This window comes from Arachis ipaensis, chromosome B04 (genome assembly GCF_000816755.2).
Source record: "Arachis ipaensis cultivar K30076 chromosome B04, Araip1.1, whole genome shotgun sequence".
NCBI classification, from domain to species: domain Eukaryota; kingdom Viridiplantae; phylum Streptophyta; class Magnoliopsida; order Fabales; family Fabaceae; genus Arachis; species Arachis ipaensis.
In genome coordinates, this window is record NC_029788.2 from 119,855,567 (window position 1) to 119,876,641 (window position 21,075).

The window sequence follows — 21,075 nt, forward strand, 5'->3', positions numbered from 1 at the left end:
CATTATGGGCCAGTTGATTTGGGTTTCTAGTCCATGACCAAAAACTAGTAGATATAGTTTTTTATTTTAAAAAATAAATTGTACCAGTGCAACATCCAATTGAATATTCCTTTTTCTAGAAAAAAAATAACAATAATTACTCAATATCTAATTGAATCTATTTATAAACTTTATAAGTTAAAGTTTCTAATCGAGAATTTAATTAAACTATAGATACCTAAAATTAATTATTTATGTTTAATTCGATGAAAAATTTGAGTGATACCGTGTTATTGGCATTCACCTCTGAAATCAATAATCAATATTTACAACTTGAGTAAGACTACTTCATCACAGAATACACTTGGAAAATGAAATTTATCCAACTTCAATTTCAATTTTAGCTATAAGTAACATAACTATAGTCTTTCATCTTTATACAACAATTTTTGTTTTTGTTTTCTTTTTCTTTTTCTTTTTTCCCTTGTCACCATCCTCTGCGGGCTCCTTCATTGAGAGTTGACTGTGATGTCTCTTGCCTTATTGCCATTTGCTTGACAAAGACATCATTTTTGGCCACACCCTCATATAAGCAAACTTGCAGAAGATAATTACAAAAGAACACTATGTTCCCTAAGGCAAAAAACAATTGCCAAAGAGGAAGCTCTTAAATCTTCTTACTTCTTATCTCATACCATCTTCTATCTAAGAAAAAAATAAAATAAAAAATCTAATCTAATAAAAGTAATAGTATCTTAAAGTCTTAGCTGTTGATATAACTATAAAGTACATGCTAATAACATGATTTGGTTGAAATTTTTGTTATGACAGTTCCAAATGTTTACATAGTCTCCTAGAGTTTCTATCAGTCTCCTATTAAACCAACACCTATGGTACACTATACTACTATCCCTATTATCACTTCGTTCATTGTTGAGACTCTTGGTTATGAGGGCAAGGCATTTCTGGTTCCCCTCTTATCCATAAAAGATTGAGTTCACCTCTCTTCTTTTCCAATAACAAAAATGTGCCTGCATTTGAAGAAAACCAAGGTTTTAAAAACAATACAAGTTTTTGTAAATCACGATGACAACTCGTAGTAAGAAACATGCATAAAGTTTAACATTAGTTCTCAATGGTGCCTTTGGCAGCCACCCGAACATGTTGAAATAACAATTGTACTAACCAAGAGTAAACGGGACGATATAAAGCAATGCTGGTTGACCATGCCCATCCATCAAGTTCAAAGCAACATATGTTAGAAGGAGACCTGTAGATCAAAGTTCAAGAGAATGATGTAAAGACACCAAGCAAACAGTGATCTCAATTCTCATCTACATCCTAATTCTGGTCCGAAAGTGAGCCGGCTCAATTTTGTAACAAAGTAAATAAAGTCCAAAAGTTTTTATGGAAAATTACCCTTTGACACATCCTACCAACTAAAGTCATACCAAGAATCAAACATAGAAATAGCATACCTAAACCGTAAGCACTCATTGCCCACACGAAGTATCCAGACCGAAGGTTCCTCTTTGCCAACCAATCATACCTGTAAATTTATCGGTACAATAATTAAGTCCAGGAACCATTAAAATGAGACAAGGGATTCTTTTCATTTATGTAGTGATTAAAGTGTTTAAACTAGGGAAGACGAATATATATGACTTTCGTTTCGACCTTAGTGAAAATGCGACTAGAAGCCCCGATAAGATTATGTCCCCAAAACCAATTATGCTAAGCAGCATGGGGATACCATCTTCTCCACTCCTATCGCCTCGAGCTACCTGTACAGAAGTGAAAATGTTTCATTAATTCAAGTGGAAGAAATGCATCATGTTTATGAGACCAAAATCGAGCTTAGTAGAGAATGAAACAGAAGGGAACACTCACCACTATCATTATGCTCTCATGGAACCACCACTTAGAGACAAATACCCAGAAGATGCCATATAGAAAGGCGCAACTAAGAAGAACAGTTTCTATTATTCTTCTATCAGTTCATCTCTATTCTCTGAGATGGTGTCGAGGTGAGGCCTCCAGAGAGTAAGACGGCTGCTGGTGCTTGTGTGAGTGGAGGTGGAGACCTGCTGATCTACTACTGCAGCGTGTTGATTGGGAGGGGGAGGAAGGGGAACGAGGAAGTAGATATTGCCGCGATAGAGGTCAGCGTGGGGAGGAACGATGAGAAGGTTGGAGGGAGAATATTTCTTGAGGATATGGTTAGGATGAGCTCTCATGACGTCAGCAACGTTGATGGTGCGAGTAGTGAGCTCTTCAATTCTGCCATTGGAGTGAACTATACGTATCACGTCCAATGCCCCGCATGGTAGGATACATGATATGCATCCCCTTATGCTATTCTTCATTATTAAAGCTAAACTCTTATGTAATTACTTAAAGAAACTCTTAAAAAAGGCTTGAATCCGCTTGTGGGATTAGGCGATATAGATATCAGAGAATAAATTTTAATGTAAGACTGGTTTTTTCTTAGGTGATTGGGTAAAGTTTAATAGTTCCAAGCTAAACGTACTAAATCAATTAGCTTTCCAAACCAAAGTAGCGGACTTAGCACACGTTGCTTAAAGTTGACGTATGATAAAAGAACCTCCATTTCCTTGGAGAAGAAGATGGGGAAGCTATAAGAAAGAATCTGCGCGCATTTTGGAGAAGAAGATGCAACCGTATAATGTTAAACCAAAATATATATAGAAAAAGAGTTAGCTAGAAAAATATGTGGGTCACATAAAGAGAAAGAGAGAGAGTGAAAGGGAATGGGAATGGCCGAATGGGAATAGACTTTTCAAAGTTTTACTTTTACTCTTTTGTTAGTGTTACTCATCCTATAAACTATAAAGTTCTTGTTGCTTCCATCACCCCACATTCTGTGTTACCCATCCTATAAACTATAAAGTTTTTATTGCTTCCATCACCCCACATTTACACCATAATAATAATAGTACTATCCTTTCAATATTAATATTTTATACACATATTAACACCTTACTTTATATTCCTATACATTTTTCGTATAGAAAATTTTTAAACATTCTTAAAATATTAATATAATTTTAATTGTTAATGTCAATTAATAAATAATGTATATTTTTTATAATTAAAATTAATAATTAAAATTGCTAATACATATATATTTTAAAAATATTTAAAATTTTTCCTATCATATAATATAATCATCATAACAAAGTTTATCTCTTCTTCTAAATAATCACATAATATAATTATATATAAAGTTTAACTTAATTTCACATAAACCATATATATAGTCAAATTAACAAAAGTGTAGCGCTAACTATTTTAACTAGAAGTGATACAAATATAAATATATATAATTAAAAATTTAATTTTGATATATTTTTATGGAAAGTTTTGGCTAATTATGACTGAAAATTTTTTGTTACCAAATTTTTTTCCATCACAATATATAGTGTGAGTGAGGATGCCAAATTCAAAATAAACGACATTTATACTTAAAATCTTATCGTAACGGATAAGGTTAAAAGGGATTCTAACTGTATTGAAAGAAAAGCTAATAAATTAATACATGGAAAGATCATTTTTATTTTCTCACAAAATCTTAAGAGTAATAGAAAATACGAAAATTTAAAAAATTAAAAACTCTAATTAAAAGTGAACTGATTATAAAACCTATTGCATAGAGATAATCTTAAAAATGGAATCCGAGATATGATGCTTAAATAAGTCAAACAAAACCACTTGTGCCCGCTTGGACATTGTACTTTGGAGGACTTGGAAGAGTCAAAATTGTTGAATTGTCCTCAATAACCTCTTGTGAGTGGTGACATATTCCTTCTCTCATTTTAAGATAAAGGAACCTTAATTATTTTCCCTCATAAGCCAATGGTCAACGGAAAAAAATAAATTGAAAACTAATTATCTTGAAAACCTATAACCCCTTGATTTTTTTCTGATAGTATTGAACCCCGCTTGATTTTGTTTCAGTCTATATATTGGGCTAGTCTAAGTGCTATTACTAATTTTCGCATTAGTATACTTTTCGTTTTATTTTCTTCGTATTAAGTGTTGTCAGCAAACAGAGAAAAAACTAGCATGAGTATGGGCAATAAGAGAAAAAGGAAAAAGAAAAGGAAAATGCTGTTGTGTCATAGAATTCTCCTTTTATTTGCACTAGTGGAATTACTTGGTAACTGTAGGGCTATCCTTAATCTGAAATGCTATGCTTCAGATATTTTTCAATTAGAAACTAATCTGATCTAGGTTTTCCTCCCTCTTTCTTGTACTGATTACTTTTTTATAATAGGTGTTTGGCTCTTGGTACAAAGCGTATGGTTAATATGGAAGATAAATGCAAGTGAGTTTTAGAATAAAAAATGTAGGGAGAGAAAAAATATATATATAAGGAGAAAAGAAGAAAGTGTGTGTATTGTGGGTAGGAAAGGGAAGGATGTGGATAATGAAGAAGAGCATAGGGGGATGCATATCATGCATCTTGCCATGCGGGGCACTAGACGTGATACGAATAGTTCACTCCAATGCCAGAGTTGAAGAGATCACCACTTGCACCATCAAGGCTGCTGACGTCATGAGAGCCCATCCTAACCATGTCCTCAAGAACCTTTCTTCCCCCAATCTCCTCATCGTTTCTCCCCACGCTGACCTCCGTCGCGGCAATATCTACTTCCTCGTTCCCATCCCTCTCCCTCCCAACCAACACACTGCAGCAACATATTAGAAGCTCTCCACCCCCACTCACACAAGTACTAGCAGACCCTGCCGTCTTATTCTCTAAAAGCCTCACCTCGACACTATCTCTGAGTCGCCGCTGCCATCCTCTCATAGAATTTTTGGTCTTGCTTTATATTGTATAATATTCATTATATAGAAATAGTATTGTATTTATTTTGGTCTTATTTTGTTACTTTAATGATAAATTTTTTAGGCGTTGAACTTTTGCATGCACAAGCTAAGGTTAAATTCAAAGTCAAAATATTAGCCACCGGAATGAGTAGTCAAAGATTTATTTGAGAGTCCATTGTGTTGAGGCAAACTTGATCCATTTAAATTACATGTGCCAGTTTCTTGAAAATTTGTTTCCTTAATATTGTTATTCATCTTATTTGCCAGATTCAGCTGCATGCATGGCGACACCTAATATAAATTCAGCACAGACTTTGTTTTATGTTTATTCTTGTTATGTGTTCATGCAACATTAGTCTTTGCTTCAACCTCAAATGTATGACACTTTTCCCTATCTCTCTCTCATACTCTTTTTTTTTTTTAATAAACTATTTTTATCACCAATTTTCTCTTTCAAGCTTAGTTATATTTTAAAAGTTGTTGAAATAGAGTTTTTATTTTACAAATTGAAAAAGTATAGGAACCAACGTTTAAGTAGTTAATAATAGTAATTTTTTTAATTATTTTTTTAATTTTTATTTTTGGAGAATTGGTAATTTAAAATTAAAATTTACGGTATATAATTTAAGAATTTAAAATTTAAAATTAAAAGAATTAACTGGTATTGGTGGAAAAATATTGACTTCTTAACTCTTACAAATTAGAAAATAAAATTTTCACATTAATTTTTCTTGATTTAAAATTTTAAATACCGTTTTTTTTTAAATACCTCTATACTATTCTATTACTATATTTTGGTAGAGTACGGAAACAAAGAAAGAAAAAGCCAACAGCAAAGCTCCATCCTGCAGAAAGTTGGGTACCACTTCAGAGGGGTATGAGAAGTTTTCATTTAATTTTCAAGATTTTCAAGTTAATGAGAAGTTAACAATACATATGTGAACTGTGAAGAGTTGGACAGTTAGAAAAATGTTTGTACCTAAAAGTTTAAAGGAAACTCGTTACTATGAAATGATCAATAATGGATTACTAATACTAATCTACACGAAAAGGAGGCGTGAGGGAGTGATCGTAATAAACTGGAACAAAGTCTGGAAAAGAATAACTCACCTCAACACCACCAATGCAAAATAGAACCACCAGAACTTCAATAAACCAGGATGCCATTAATTTGTAAAGCATAAGCAAGAAACAAGAAGCGATCACAACAAAAGAAATTGTTGCCATGGTACTGATTTCTACATAACCAGTAGAACCAGCATTCTCAGTATTCAAATATTCATCCGAAGCATCCTGCAAGTTAAACATGACTATGTATCAACAGCTGGATTGATGCCTTTTTAAGTATGAGAAGAAAACTTTCTTCCGAAGGAGCAAAATTAGAACAAAAAATAATAGCATATATATATAAAATTGGCATGAAAAGGAACCAAGTAACCTTTAATAGCTTCTTACGCTCAACAGCAGCCTCTCTAGTTGTCCAGGCAGACCAATAAGAAGCACAGAGAATGGTACCAACAGCCATAAGCCATAAAAACACTTCCGCTACATCAACTAATGGGCGCAGCGGAGAGTATAACTGCACAGACACTTAAGAGTGCAATTTAATGTTTTCACCAGCATCTTGTGGAAGCATCACAGTAGGAATTCCAATATCAATATCAGTTTCATTCTCTTCACAAACCATCTTGAAAAGTTCTGCACAGTAGAGACAGAGAACAGTTGCTTAAAACGAAATATAGTATAACCCTTTATTGCGACATCTGTGTTTACTCAAGCAAACAAATAATGAACAAAAATTTTTTATTTAACATTTCCAAATGCTAGAATCCACAGGATCTCCTCTAATTTTGAAACCATAATGAAGAAACAAAATGAAAGAAAGCGAGATCCAAAAAGAATTTTTAGCAAGTTACATGCAAACACCTGTCCGATTATTTGTAATGAGGATCGCTGAAGCACCAGCTTCTTTAGCTATATTTGCCTTGGTTGTGGTGCATTGATACCCAGAAGATGTCATATAGAAGATGTCATATAGAAAGGCGCAACTAAGAAGAACAGTTTCTATCGTTCTTCTATCAGTTCATCTATATTCCCTGTGATGGTGCCGAGGCCTCGCCTCGAGAGAGTAAGACGGCTGCTGGTGCTTGTGTGAGTGGAGGTAGAGAGCTGCTGATGTACTGTCGCAGCGTGTTGGTTGGGAGGGGGAGGGGGAGGGAGGGGAACGAGCAGGTAGATGTTGCCGCGATGGAGATCAGCCTTGGGAGGAACGATGACGAGGTTGGATGAAGAATATTTCTTGATGATATGGTTAGGATGAGCTCTCATCACGTCAGCAGCCTTGATGGTGCGAGCAGTGAGCTCTTCAATTCTGCCATTGGAGTGAACTATTTGTATCACGTCCAATGCCCCGCATGGTAGGATGCATTATATGCATCCCCTTATGCTCTTCATTATTAAAGCTACGTTGGAGAAGAAGATGGGGTAAAAGTGAAAGTTTGTGTTTATGAGAAGAATATGCGGACCTATATATAGAGATGGGAATGGCCGATAGTAAGGGGATGGGAATGGCCGAATGGGAATGGGAATGCAGACGTATATATATAATATTTTATTTCAGGGCTAGTCTAAGTGCATGAGTATGGGTAACAAGAGAAAAAGGAAAAAGAAAAGGAAAATGCTGTTGTGTCATAGAATTCTCCTTTTATTTGCACTAGTGGAATTACTTGGTAACTGTAGGGCTATCCTTAATCTGAGATGCTATGCTTCAGATATTTTTCAATTAGAAACTAATCTGATCTAGGTTTTTCTCCCTCTTTCTTGTACTGATTACTTTTTTATAATAGGTGTTTGGCTCTTGGTACAAAGCGTATGGTTAATATGGAAGATAAATGCAAGTGAGTTTTAGAATAAAAAATGTAGGGAGAGAAAAAATATATATATAAGGAGAAAAGAAGAAAGTGTGTGTATTGTGGGTAGGAAGATGTGGAATGTGGATAATGAAGAAGAGCATAGGGGGATGCATATCATGCATCTTGCCATGCGGGGCACTAGACGTGATACGAATAGTAATGCCAGAGGCCAGAGTTGAAGAGATCACCACTTGCACCATCAAGGCTGCTGACGTCATGAGAGCACATCCTAACCATGTCCTCAAGAACCTTTCTTCCCCCAATCTCCTCATCGTTTCTCCCCACGCTGACCTCCGTCGCGGCAATATCTACTTCCTCGTTCCCATCCCTCCCCCTCCCAACCAACACGCTGCAGCAACATATCAGAAGCTCTCCACCCCCACTCACACAAGCACTAGCAGACCCTGCCGTCTTATTCTCTAGAAGCCTCACCTCGACACTATCTCTGAGTCGCCGCTGCCATCCTCTCATAGAATTTTTGGTCTTGCTTTGTATTGTATAATATTCATTATATAGAAATAGTATTGTATTTATTTTGGTCTTATTTTATTACTTTAATGATAGATTTTTTGGGCGTTGAACTTTTGCATGCACAAGCTAAGGTTAAATTCAAAGTCAAAATATTAGCCACTGGAATGAGTAGTCAAAGATTTATTTGAGAGTCCATTGTGTTGAGGCAAACTTGATCCATTTAAATTACATGTGCCAGTTTCTTGAAAATTTGTTTCCTTAATATTGTTATTCATCTTATTTGCCAGATTCAGCTGCATGCATGGCGACACCTAATATAAATTCAGCACAGACTTTGTTTTATGTTTATTCTTGTTATGTGTTCATGCAACATTAGTCTTTGCTTCAACCTCAAATGTATGACACTTTTCCCTATCTCTCTCTCATACTCTTTTTTTTTTTTAATAAACTATTTTTATCACCAATTTTCTCTTTCAAGCTTAGTTATATTTTAAAAGTTGTTGAAATAGAGTTTTTATTTTACAAATTGAAAAAGTATAAGAACCAATTTTTAAGTAGTTAATAATAGTAATTTTTTTAATTATTTTTTTAATTTTTATTTTTGGAGAATTGGTAATTTAAAATTAAAATTTACGGTATATAATTTAAGAATTTAAAATTTAAAATTAAAAGAATTAACTGGTATTGGTGGAAAAATATTGACTTCTTAACTCTTACAAATTAGAAAATAAAATTTTCACATTAATTTTTCTTGATTTAAAATTTTAAATACCGTTTTTTTTTAAATACCTCTATACTATTCTATTACTATATTTTGGTAGAGTACGGAAACAAAGAAAGAAAAAGCCAACAGCAAAGCTCCATCCTGCAGAAAGTTGGGTACCACTTCAGAGGGGTATGAGAAGTTTTCATTTAATTTTCAAGATTTTCAAGTTAATGAGAAGTTAACAATAAGGAGGGCTTTGATTAACCAGTGTTTTTTCCTCTTCCTCCTAATCTATGTCAATAATTTTAACAGTTATATATGAAGATCAATTTATTTTGAATATCATAAATAATGTTTACTTGTGACACCAATAAAATTCAAGAACAAATAAGAAAATATGTCTGTATAGTGTATATGTCCTTGTCTGTGGACATATCAATTAATGTATGTCAAGAACTAACGTGCTTCCAACAACTATCAATATTGAGTTATTCCTTGATTTCCTTAATTAGTATAGAAGTGCAAGGAAAAACATTTTTTTCTCCATGTTTTATTATCTTTTATAGATTCATTAAGCGTGATATTAGAGAAAAATATTAAGTGATCAATATTTTAATTTTTTCTTGATTTGTCTTGTATTTAAAATTAGTATTAAGCAACTAAGCATAATTATGTATGACAAATGCAGATGAATGAAAACCACATGATGGATAACCAAAAGTTTAACCTTTCTTAAGTGAAACATCATTTTTTTTTATGGATGCTATTCGATCAATAGAGTAAACTAAAGTACCAATGTTTGATTTGATTTAGCTAAGCACAAGTTTAATGTTTTATCCAGATCTCATAAAGATGAGGAATAAAGATAGATTCATGATGGTAAAACTTAATTCATGATGTTTTTTATTATTAATTTTACATAAAAATAATTACAAGTGGGTTTTTATTAAAAAATATTATGATAATAAAAAATAAGAAACTGATATTGTATCTATTTTGATTGAATGTCAAAAATAAACAAAGTTATTTCACTAGTGTTGAATATGGTATTGAAGTGTTAGTTCATCATTTTAGTCACTGTCAATAAGGTATTACAGGGGGTATATACAAGCATGACAAAAGCTTGTCTGTTTAATTTGGGTCATTAAACAAGTGGAGGAAAATTGTACCTTGAAGAAGCACTATTGGGATCAACATTTAACACTATGTTAGGTCCCTACGCCTCAATGTCTAACTTAATAATACAAGTGTTGATCCACCATGTTTGAGTGATTAATTTTTGAGTTAATTATTCTGTTAATTTTTATAGTTTTATCAAATTTATAATTAGATTTTTATATATATTTTTTTCAATTAATTTTTTATACTTATCAAATTTAAAAGACTAAATTTCTATCGTCACAAAAATATTAAAATCACCTAAATATTCTGTTAAACAAAATAAAAATCCCTCCCCCTCCCAACCAACACGCTGCAGCAACATATCAGAAGCTCTCCACCCCCACTCACACAAGTACTAGCAGACCCTGCCGTCTTATTCTCTAGAAGCCTCACCTCGACATTATCTCTGAGTCGCTGCTGCCATCCTCTCGTAGAATTTTTGGTCTTGCTTTGTATTGTATAATATTCATTATATAGAAATAGTATTGTATTTATTTTGGTCTTATTTTGTTACTTTAATGATAAATTTTTTAGGCGTTGAACTTTTGCATGCACAAGCTAAGGTTAAATTCAAAGTCAAAATATTAGCCACTGGAATGAGTAGTCAAAGATTTATTTGAGAGTCCATTGTGTTGAGGCAAACTTGATCCATTTAAATTACATGTGCCAGTTTCTTGAAAATTTGTTTCCTTAATATTGTTATTCATCTTATTTGCCAGATTCAGCTGCATGCATGGCGACACCTAATATAAATTCAGCACAGACTTTGTTTTATGTTTATTCTTGTTATGTGTTCATGCAACATTAGTCTTTGCTTCAACCTCAAATGTATGACACTTTTCCCTATCTCTCTCTCATACTTTTTTTTTTTTAATAAACTATTTTTATCACCAATTTTCTCTTTCAAGCTTAGTTATATTTTAAAAGTTGTTGAAATAGAGTTTTTATTTTACAAATTGAAAAAGTATAAGAACCAATTTTTAAGTAGTTAATAATAGTAATTTTTTTAATTATTTTTTTAATTTTTATTTTTGGAGAATTGGTAATTTAAAATTAAAATTTACGGTATATAATTTAAGAATTTAAAATTTAAAATTAAAAGAATTAACTGGTATTGGTGGAAAAATATTGACTTCTTAACTCTTACAAATTAGAAAATAAAATTTTCACATTAATTTTTCTTGATTTAAAATTTTAAATACCGTTTTTTTTTTAAATACCTCTATACTATTCTATTACTATATTTTGGTAGAGTACGGAAACAAAGAAAGAAAAAGCCAACAGCAAAGCTCCATCCTGCAGAAAGTTGGGTACCACTTCAGAGGGGTATGAGAAGTTTTCATTTAATTTTCAAGATTTTCAAGTTAATGAGAAGTTAACAATAAGGAGGGCTTTGATTAACCAGTGTTTTTTCCTCTTCCTCCTAATCTATGTCAATAATTTTAACAGTTATATATGAAGATCAATTTATTTTGAATATCATAAATAATGTTTACTTGTGACACCAATAAAATTCAAGAACAAATAAGAAAATATGTCTGTATAGTGTATATGTCCTTGTCTGTGGACATATCAATTAATGTATGTCAAGAACTAACGTGCTTCCAACAACTATCAATATTGAGTTATTCCTTGATTTCCTTAATTAGTATAGAAGTGCAAGGAAAAACATTTTTTTCTCCATGTTTTATTATCTTTTATAGATTCATTAAGCGTGATATTAGAGAAAAATATTAAGTGATCAATATTTTAATTTTTTCTTGATTTGTCTTGTATTTAAAATTAGTATTAAGCAACTAAGCATAATTATGTATGACAAATGCAGATGAATGAAAACCACATGATGGATAACCAAAAGTTTAACCTTTCTTAAGTGAAACATCATTTTTTTTTATGGATGCTATTCGATCAATAGAGTAAACTAAAGTACCAATGTTTGATCTGATTTAGCTAAGCACAAGTTTAATGTTTTATCCAGGTCTCAAAAAGATGAGGAATAAAGATAGATTCATGATGGTAAAACTTAATTCATGATGTTTTTTATTATTAATTTTACATAAAAATAATTACAAGTGGGTTTTTATTAAAAAATATTATGATAATAAAAAATAAGAAACTGATATTGTATCTATTTTGATTGAATGTCAAAAATAAACAAAGTTATTTCACTAGTGTTGAATATGGTATTGAAGTGTTAGTTCATCATTTTAGTCACTGTCAATAAGGTATTACAGGGGGTATATACAAGCATGACAAAAGCTTGTCTGTTTAATTTGGGTCATTAAACAAGTGGAGGGAAATTGTACCTTGAAGAAGCACTATTGGGATCAACATTTAACACTATGTTAGGTCCCTACGCCTCAGTGTCTAACTTAATAATACAAGTGTTGATCCACCATGTTTGAGTGATTAATTTTTGAGTTAATTATTCTGTTAATTTTTATAGTTTTATCAAATTTATAATTAGATTTTTATATATATTTTTTTTCAATTAATTTTTTATACTCTTTGTTATTCCTAATATAAAAAATATTAAAATTAATTGAATAATTTTTTGTAAATTAAAAATATTTATAATTAAAAATATAATTAAATTTTTAACTGTATATTTTTTAGAAAAAATATTTTGTTAATTTTAATTTTTTGACAAAATTAAAAAATATAAAAATTTAATTAAAAATTTAATATAATTATAAAGACTAATAGAATAATTAAACCTTAACTTTTTTTTTTAAATATATCCATGAATATCATATGTTGATATCTACTAAAATCTAAAACTATTTTATATTATCAATAAATCACATTAAAAATTTTGAATAACCTTTACATAATAAAATTGAAAATAACTATAACAACTAATATGGTAGTATATAAATAAATTATACCGTGAAAGTTTTATTTCATAAAAGTATTTAAACTAAAGCACGTTTATATCATTTTTCTATCTATTTTGATTTCTTCCTTTCCAATGAAAAATGAGTCAAATGAGTGAAATGACTAGTGCAAATGGGAGGCTGGATGTATAAAATTTTAAAATAATTATTTTAATTAAACAAATTAAATTAAAAAATTATATTATTTAATAAAAATTAAATTAAAAAAATTATATTTAAAAACTTAAAATATTTAATATTAAAAATTTAGGAGACTGATGTAAATGACTCTAAAATTATGATTAAAAAACTTCGCATTTTGCAACCAGAATTGTTACCATTCTCTCTCTCTTTCTACTACCCCAACCCCAATTCTTCATCTTTTATATGCTGTACCTTTTCTTCCTCTATTTTCTCTCCAATTTTCTCCAATTGAAAATGCAAAAGTACAGCATGAGGGGGCAAGAAATGTAAAGGAAACACATTAAGAAAACGCCATAGTTTAAGGGCTCCAACCCAAGATAAATTACATAAAGCACTAAACAACTAGCACAATTAAATATGATAAATGCAGTTGAAGGAAATCACATGATGGACAACCAAAAGCTTCATCCTTCTTAGGTGAAACATCACTTTTTCTTTAATGGATGTCATTCGATCAATAGAGTAAACTAAAGTACCAATGTTTGATCTGATTTAGCTAAGCACAAGTTTAATGTTTTATCTAGGTCTCATAAAGATGAGGAATAAAGATAGATTCATGATGGTAAAACTTAATTCATGATGTTTTTTATTATTAATTTTACATAAAAATAATTACAAGTGAATTTTTATAAAAAAATATTATGATAATAAAAAATAAGAAAATGATATTGTATCTATTTTGATTGAATGTCAAAAATAAACAAAGTTGTTTCACTAGTGTTGAATGTGGTATTGAACTGTTAGTTTATCATTTTAGTCACGGTCAAAAAGGTATTACATGGGGATGCTACATCTCGATAAATAAGTGCGCTGTACAAAAATTAGACCCTAACTTATTAGTTATTATATACAAGCATGACAAAAACATATTATTTTTTTGTCTCTTTTATTTGGGTCATTAAACAAGTAGGGTAAGTCACTATTGGGGCCAACATTAAACACCATGTTAGGTCTCCGCCCTCTCAATGTTTAACTTAATAGAGAAGTAGAATTTAAAAGGTCTAATTCATGAAAACTAGTGCAGTTCCATATTCATGCAAAAGGTCTAATTATTTAGTGTCAAATTATTCTTATTCTATTTTGTTTAATTGGTTTAAAATGACAGCAATGCTTTATTATGATATTGAAGTGTTTACTCTTACAATTTGCAAGTGTTCTGTTATATAAAAAGTGAAACACAATTTCGGAGATATTATTTACATATCAAAATTAGACTATACTTTTTTTTTTGGAATTAATGAGAAAAAAAAGCATAATAATTAATAAGGCTTTGCTTAGCATATGATTATAAAATGTAAGTCAAAGGCCTTGTTTGTCGACATGAAATTTTAAGCTTTTTCTTTTATAAAAAGTGAAACAAGGTTTGGGAGATACTATCTACATATCAAAATTAGACTATACTTTTTTTTGGAATTAATGAAAAAAAAGCATAATAATTAATAAGACTTTCCTTAACATATGATTATAAAATGTAACTCGAAAGCCTTGTTTGTCAGCATGAAATTTTAAATTTTCATTTTTCTAAACGCTAACAAATCATTAAAAGGAAATAACAAAATATAGACGTTTGATAAATTTATATTGAAACTATTTTATAAGTGTAGCTTGAGAAATTAATTTCAAAAGTTAAGAACATTCAGGGCTATGTTATTTTAAGACTATTGTATAACTATCTGCGATTGAATAAGTAATTCTGTCAATAAATTTACAATACTGTCAATAAATTTATAACACTCCGTAAATGAAGCACAAGAAGCAACATTCAAAATACTAAATGTGGGTTTGGTTTTGGCCGATTGCGACAAATAAATATGTACCGGCAAGAGAATTTACATAGGAAAAAATATATCTTAGTTCTATGCTCCCACAATGTTTATATAGGCTATAAGATCACTATGTATCAAATCAGTGTTAAAGCTAACACCCCTATGTTTATCAGCTTGTTAAGTATGTGAAGAAGTGCTGCCAGCCTGCCACTTAGTTCTCCAGCATTCACATATTGACTTCTTCCAGTGCCAGTATTTGCAGGCACATTAACTGACCAACCATCTATGTAAAACAAATTTTAAGGCTGAATAAGCATTACAATAATAACTAACATAGCCCCAAGCAACGAAAAATACAGCTAACTTTATCATGGCATCCTATAATTCTCATTCTTTCCAGAAATTAATTAAAAGAAAAGTTTCAATTAGTTAGCAATAAAGGTTTCATTTGAACTACAACCGCTAACAGATACATTATGCTTAGGCCTTAAGTTATGGCTACAAGACATTGTGGGCTTTAAGAACAAGAAAATTTCTTGGTTGGAATGGAAAACGAACAACTTAGGAGCTTCACCGAAAAATAATGAAAATAAGGGAATACAACTAAATGTCAGCGAAAAAAAAAAAATAAGGTTCAAGTTCACATAACATCAGCTATCAAGCAAGTATTATTGGATCTGAATGAAACAGATCACCGAAGACAGCAAAAAAAATAAGATATAGATTTAACATATAAAAATTATGGTCTAACAGAGCTAAATAGTTTGGAGCAAAAGGCTACCTTTGTAACCCAGAACAGTTGCACACCTACAGCACAATTGACAAGATCCCTCTTCATCCTAGCGTTCTGCACCAACTGCTTAACACCAATGTAGACTCCTCCTATGACAACAAAGGTCAATGCATAGTTGCCCATCATCTTGAAAGTTCTTATGAGGCCTGGACGAGCAACGTTTCTCTCAACACGAGGAACATGATTCCAGGTGGCAACAACAGTACCCAGAGGGTGCCAGAAATTAAACCAGTTGTTGCACCCTTAATAGTTTTCATCAATGCAGAGTTGTAGGCAGCATACTCCTTATGAGAATCATGTTTTATTCTCTGACCTCTGAAATCAATCAATGCAGAGGTGAATGCCAATGCTGACCCAGCCTGAATTGCGGTTTTGATGCTCCCTTACAGGAAGAAGTGTTCAAATGAGTGTAATCAATTCAGTATTGGTGAAAAAAAAATCATTTAAATAAAAGAGAATTAATTCATTTAAAAAAATTCAGTGTTTATATGCCTTAATTTCAGATATTTATATTTTTAACCTTATTTTATAAATAAAGGAGAATTAATTTATTTGTCTCCAATTTTTATTTAATTAGCATTTAATTGAAACTAATTTATAAATTTGAAATTGAAAAGGTATTTTAAAAATGGATATTTTATATTTAATTTAATATAATATCTCTTAATTTTATTAAAATTTAACAAAATTTTAATTTGCCTAAAAATTCCTAATTTCATATTTGTCCCAAATTAAACCCTAATTCTCCTTTGTATCTAACCCTAGCCGCCATTTGTCCTTCCCCTATTACACCCACGGCAGAGGAAAACAAAAGAAAATAAGGAAAGAAAGAAAAAAAGGAGAGAAGAGAAGAGGGAGCCGGCGCGATGGGTGTCACTGCCACCGCCGCCGCCGCTGCTAATCGAGAGAAGGGGAGATCCAAGAGAGAGAGAGAGAGCGTTGGTGGGAGAGGAAGACCGCTGCCACAGCTGCCGCCGTTCGTCCTCCAGCTCGTCGCCACCATCGCGGATTGCCACTGACCTCGCGCCCGTCGCTGCCGACCACGAGCCAGAGGAGAAGAAGAACGATGCTATTACGCCGTTCCTCGCTGCAGATGAAGCTCGCCGCCGCAGCTGTTACTATTCGCGCCGTCGTCGTCGCCGAAGGGAGCCATCGTCGCTGTCATCGGAACAGAGGGCGAGAGAGAGACAGAGAGCTCGCGGTGGGGGAAAGGATAGGCGCCGCCGTGCTGCGTGAAGCTACCGCCGCCGTTCCTGCTGCCGTCCAGCCTCAGTTAGCACCGCCGAAGCTCCTGCCATCACCGTCGTTGAGGAAGCTCACCGGAGTTGCTGGAGGCTACCGCCGCTCTACCTGGTTCTGTTTTGAGTCGCGCAACCGTGTCCGTGGCCGCCGGAGACCGTATCTGAAGCCTCTGTCTTATTGGGTTTTGGTTGTTGCAAGTTACTCGGCTATACGCTGTTGTCGGAACCAGGCCAGATTTACCGGTAACTGCTTCCTCCTTTCTTGAATCTGTTCTATTTCTATTTTGCTCCGCTATTCTGATTTTATTGATATCCCTGCTGCCTTACCAATCGGAATAGTGTTACTGCCATCAGGACAGATGCATAGGTCCCTGATTATGTTCTTTGCTGCTCCGTCGTTTTGTTTTCTATAGCTGCAGTAAGTTATTTTAACCTTGATATCCTTACTGCTATTATTTTGCTATGAATTATTGAGAATTTCGTGATATTGACGTTCTAGGTCGAGTTTCGGTAATTGCATGGTTGGAGTAAAAGTTGTTGTGAAAGTAAACGGAACTGCGGTTGCAGCTGCCGCTGAATGCGAGCCGAAAGAAAAAGAGTTTATATCTCGTAGTTAGATCGCAATCGAGGTAGGGGTTTTTCTTAAAATCTAATTTACATTACAGAGTTGTGATAAATAGATATTGATGCAAAAAGATATATTTCTGTGATTATATTTGTCTTGTGGATGTGATTGCTTGTTGGACTGAATTATTGGGTGTTTGATTGCTTGAGTGAAGTATGGTTGTTGATAAGAAATGGATTTGGAAAAGTCATTTACTTGATTATTATAAAAAGTGGTTTTTCTTGAATTGAAGTTAAAGGGGTTTGATTTTGACTTTATAAATAATTTTGGAAAGTGATTGCGATTTGGAATTGGTTGAGAAAGGATTTGAGAAATGTCTGAAACAATTCAAAGGAATTTGAATGAAATTGAGAATTTGAGTTGAAACATGAAGGTATCTGGTGAAGAAGAAGGTAGGGGAAGAAGCGGAGGATAATGGCCAGGAGGAAGAAGGCAACAAGTAGTTAAAATTAGGGTTTAGTTCTCAAATTTTATATGGGGAGAATTTTAAAATATCAAAAGATTTGTATCTTTTGATGTAATTTTTAATAAATTTAAATAAATTAAATATAAACCATTAGATCGTTTATCAATTTAATCTAATGCTTTAAATTAAATGGTACATCAGATAAACTCAAAAGACTTGAGATGATTTTAGACAGACCACTTTTTATCTATCAATTATATTTGGGTATAATAATATAAAAGTACTTTTTTGTTTATTTATTACATGAAAAACATCTTTTTTTTAAGGAAAAAAGATCTTTTAAAAAAAAGATGTAAATTACAGTTTTTCAAAAAAGATATTTTTTATTTTTCTAATGTTTTTACTTTTACTATTAGAAATTTGTCAAACACGTTAAAAAACAAAAAAGATTTTTTTAAAAAAAGATTTTTTTTAATAAAAAAAATTTTTTTATCAAAATAATGGTGCCCAAACATGCACTTAAACTAGCGTTTGCTTTGAGGTACTGAGACAGAAACTGGAAGACTGACACTCAGTATCGTGTTTGTTGGTTCAGAGACTGGTACTAAAATTTCTATCTCTGTTCCCAAAATCTCAGTATTTCAGTACTTCTAAAATGTAGGGACACAGGGGACTCAAATTTTTAGAGATAGAGATTGAAACTTTAATAATATTTTATACCTAAAATATTCTCATTTCAATTAATTAATTTCAATTTTACCCTTTATGCAAATTAAATTAGAGTTTCATTCTTTTTTCAATTTTTGTCTCTCACTTTGTACCAAATAGAATACTGATATTTATTTTAATCTCTGTCTCTTAATCTCTGTCTCTCTATCAAAGGCTATCGTACTCAACTTTTTCTTTTAACTAAGTTCAAATATACTCCCTATTTTGGACTATTATTTTAGAATCTTTTCAATTTTTTAAACATAAAACAAATAAAAGGGTAAATTACTGAAATAAAAATGACATTCTAGTATCACACCACTCACTCTGGATTGGTATATATAGTATGACTTGGTGCGTGCATAAATCGATGGACTCCTTCCACGGTTTATGCATATTTTGCATCCTCACAGAAACTGTGGAACCCCTTCCACGATTCTTTCCAAATGCTTCATCTCCAGCGGTTTACATGTATTTCAAATTTGTGGGCGAAAGCTAGTGCACTCCAGAAAAAGTAGAGAGTGCAGCACTTCGCGCCGTCGTCGTCGCCGAAGGGAGCCATCGTCGCTGTCATCGGAACAGAGGGCGAGAGAGAGACAGAGAGCTCGCGGTGGGGGAAAGGATAGGCGCCGCCGTGCTGCGTGAAGCTACCGCCGCCGTTCCTGCTGCCGTCCAGCCTCAGTTAGCACCGCCGAAGCTCCTGCCATCACCGTCGTTGAGGAAGCTCACCGGAGTTGCTGGAGGCTACCGCCGCTCTACCTGGTTCTGTTTTGAGTCGCGCAACCGTGTCCGTGGCCGCCGGAGACCGTATCTGAAGCCTCTGTCTTATTGGGTTTTGGTTGTTGCAAGTTACTCGGCTATACGCTGTTGTCGGAACCAGGCCAGATTTACCGGTAACTGCTTCCTCCTTTCTTGAATCTGTTCTATTTCTATTTTGCTCCGCTATTCTGATTTTATTGATATCCCTGCTGCCTTACCAATCGGAATAGTGTTACTGCCATCAGGACAGATGCATAGGTCCTGATTATGTTCTTTGCTGCTCCATCGTTGTGTTTTCTATAGCTGCAGTAAGTTATTTTAACCTTGATATCCTTACTGCTATTATTTTGCTATGAATTATTGAGAATTTCGTGATATTGACGTTCTAGGTCGAGTTTCGGTAATTGCATGGTTGGAGTAAAAGTTGTTGTGAAAGTAAACGGAACTGCGGTTGCAGCTGCCGCTGAATGCGAGCCGAAAGAAAAAGAGTTTATATCTCGTAGTTAGATCGCAATCGAGGTAGGGATTTTTCTTAAAATCTAATTTATATTACAGAGTTGTGTGATTATATTTGTCTTGTGGATGTGATTGCTTGTTGGACTGAATTATTGGGTGTTTGATTGTTTGAGTGAAGTATGGTTGTTGATAAGAAATGGATTTGGAAAAGTCATTTACTTGATTATTATAAAAAGTGGTTTTTCTTGAATTGAAGTTAAAGGGGTTTGATTTTGACTTTATAAATAATTTTGGAAAGTGATTGCGATTTGGAATTGGTTGAGAAAGGATTTGAGAAATGTCTGAAACAATTCAAAGGAATTTGAATGAAATTGAGAATTTGAGTTGAAACATGAAGGTATCTGGTGAAGAAGAAGGTAGGGGAAGAAGCGGAGGATAATGGCCAGGAGGAAGAAGGCAACAAGTAGTTAAAATTAGGGTTTAGTTCTCAAATTTTATATGGGGAGAATTTTAAAATATCAAAAGATTTGTATCTTTTGATGTAATTTTTAATAAATTTAAATAAATTAAATATAAACCATTAGATCGTTTATCAATTTAATCTAATGCTTTAAATTAAATGGTACATCAGATAAACTCAAAAGACTTGAGATGATTTTAGACAGACCACTTTTTATCTATCAATTATATTTGGGTATAATAATATAAAAGTACTTTTTTGTTTATTTATTACATGAAAAACATCTTTTTTTTAAGGAAAAAAGATCTTTTAAAAAAAAGATGTAAATTACAGTTTTTCAAAAAAGATGTTTTTTTATTTTTTCTAATGCTTTTACTTTTACTACTAGAAATTTGCCAAATACGCCAAAAAATAAAAAAATCTTTTTTAATAAAAAAAAGATATTTTTTTTAACAAAATAATGGCGTCCAAACAAGCACATAATCTTATATAACTACTAGTTATGGGCCACACACCTCAAACCTATTAAGCATAAATTCTACGTGTACATGATAATGATTTAGATATAGTTATCTTGGTGTGAACCTGTTAATTGATAAATATTAAATAATTTGATATGTTTAATTAAATTGTTATTTAATAATTTTAAATTATTAATTTTACTATAAATATATACAACTGCATATAAATTTTTATTA

At 32.4% G+C, this 21,075-nt stretch overlaps 1 protein-coding gene, 1 long non-coding RNA gene and 1 pseudogene across 11 annotated transcripts in view; 1 reads left to right on the forward strand and 2 right to left on the reverse strand.

Moving 5' to 3' along the window:
- On the reverse strand, positions 569–6,535 carry LOC107637108 (annotated as a pseudogene).
- LOC110271279 lies at positions 14,902–16,216 on the reverse strand. Its single transcript, XR_002361834.1, has 2 exons — positions 15,711–16,216; positions 14,902–15,212 (listed from the first exon to the last, which is right to left on the reverse strand). It is a non-coding gene; the product is annotated as an uncharacterized LOC110271279 (long non-coding RNA).
- Positions 16,403–21,075, forward strand: part of LOC107635012 — a 7,819-nt gene continuing 3,146 nt past the window's right edge. Inside the window, exons 1-4 of one of the 10 annotated variants that reach the window (XR_002361822.1) lie at positions 16,403–17,206; positions 19,692–19,769; positions 19,851–20,333; positions 20,374–20,514. Coding sequence is in view for 5 of the 10 variants with exons in the window: in XM_021121815.1 (XP_020977474.1) it covers positions 16,789–17,206; positions 17,303–17,376 (492 nt within the window). In the remaining 5 variants the exon portion in view is untranslated. Of the gene's footprint in view, positions 17,207–17,302; positions 17,382–17,462; positions 18,162–19,232; positions 19,596–19,691; positions 19,770–19,850; positions 20,515–21,075 lie in introns of those variants that run through there. The other 9 variants (XR_002361818.1, XR_002361820.1, XR_002361819.1 and 6 more) reach the window with 9 other exon arrangements.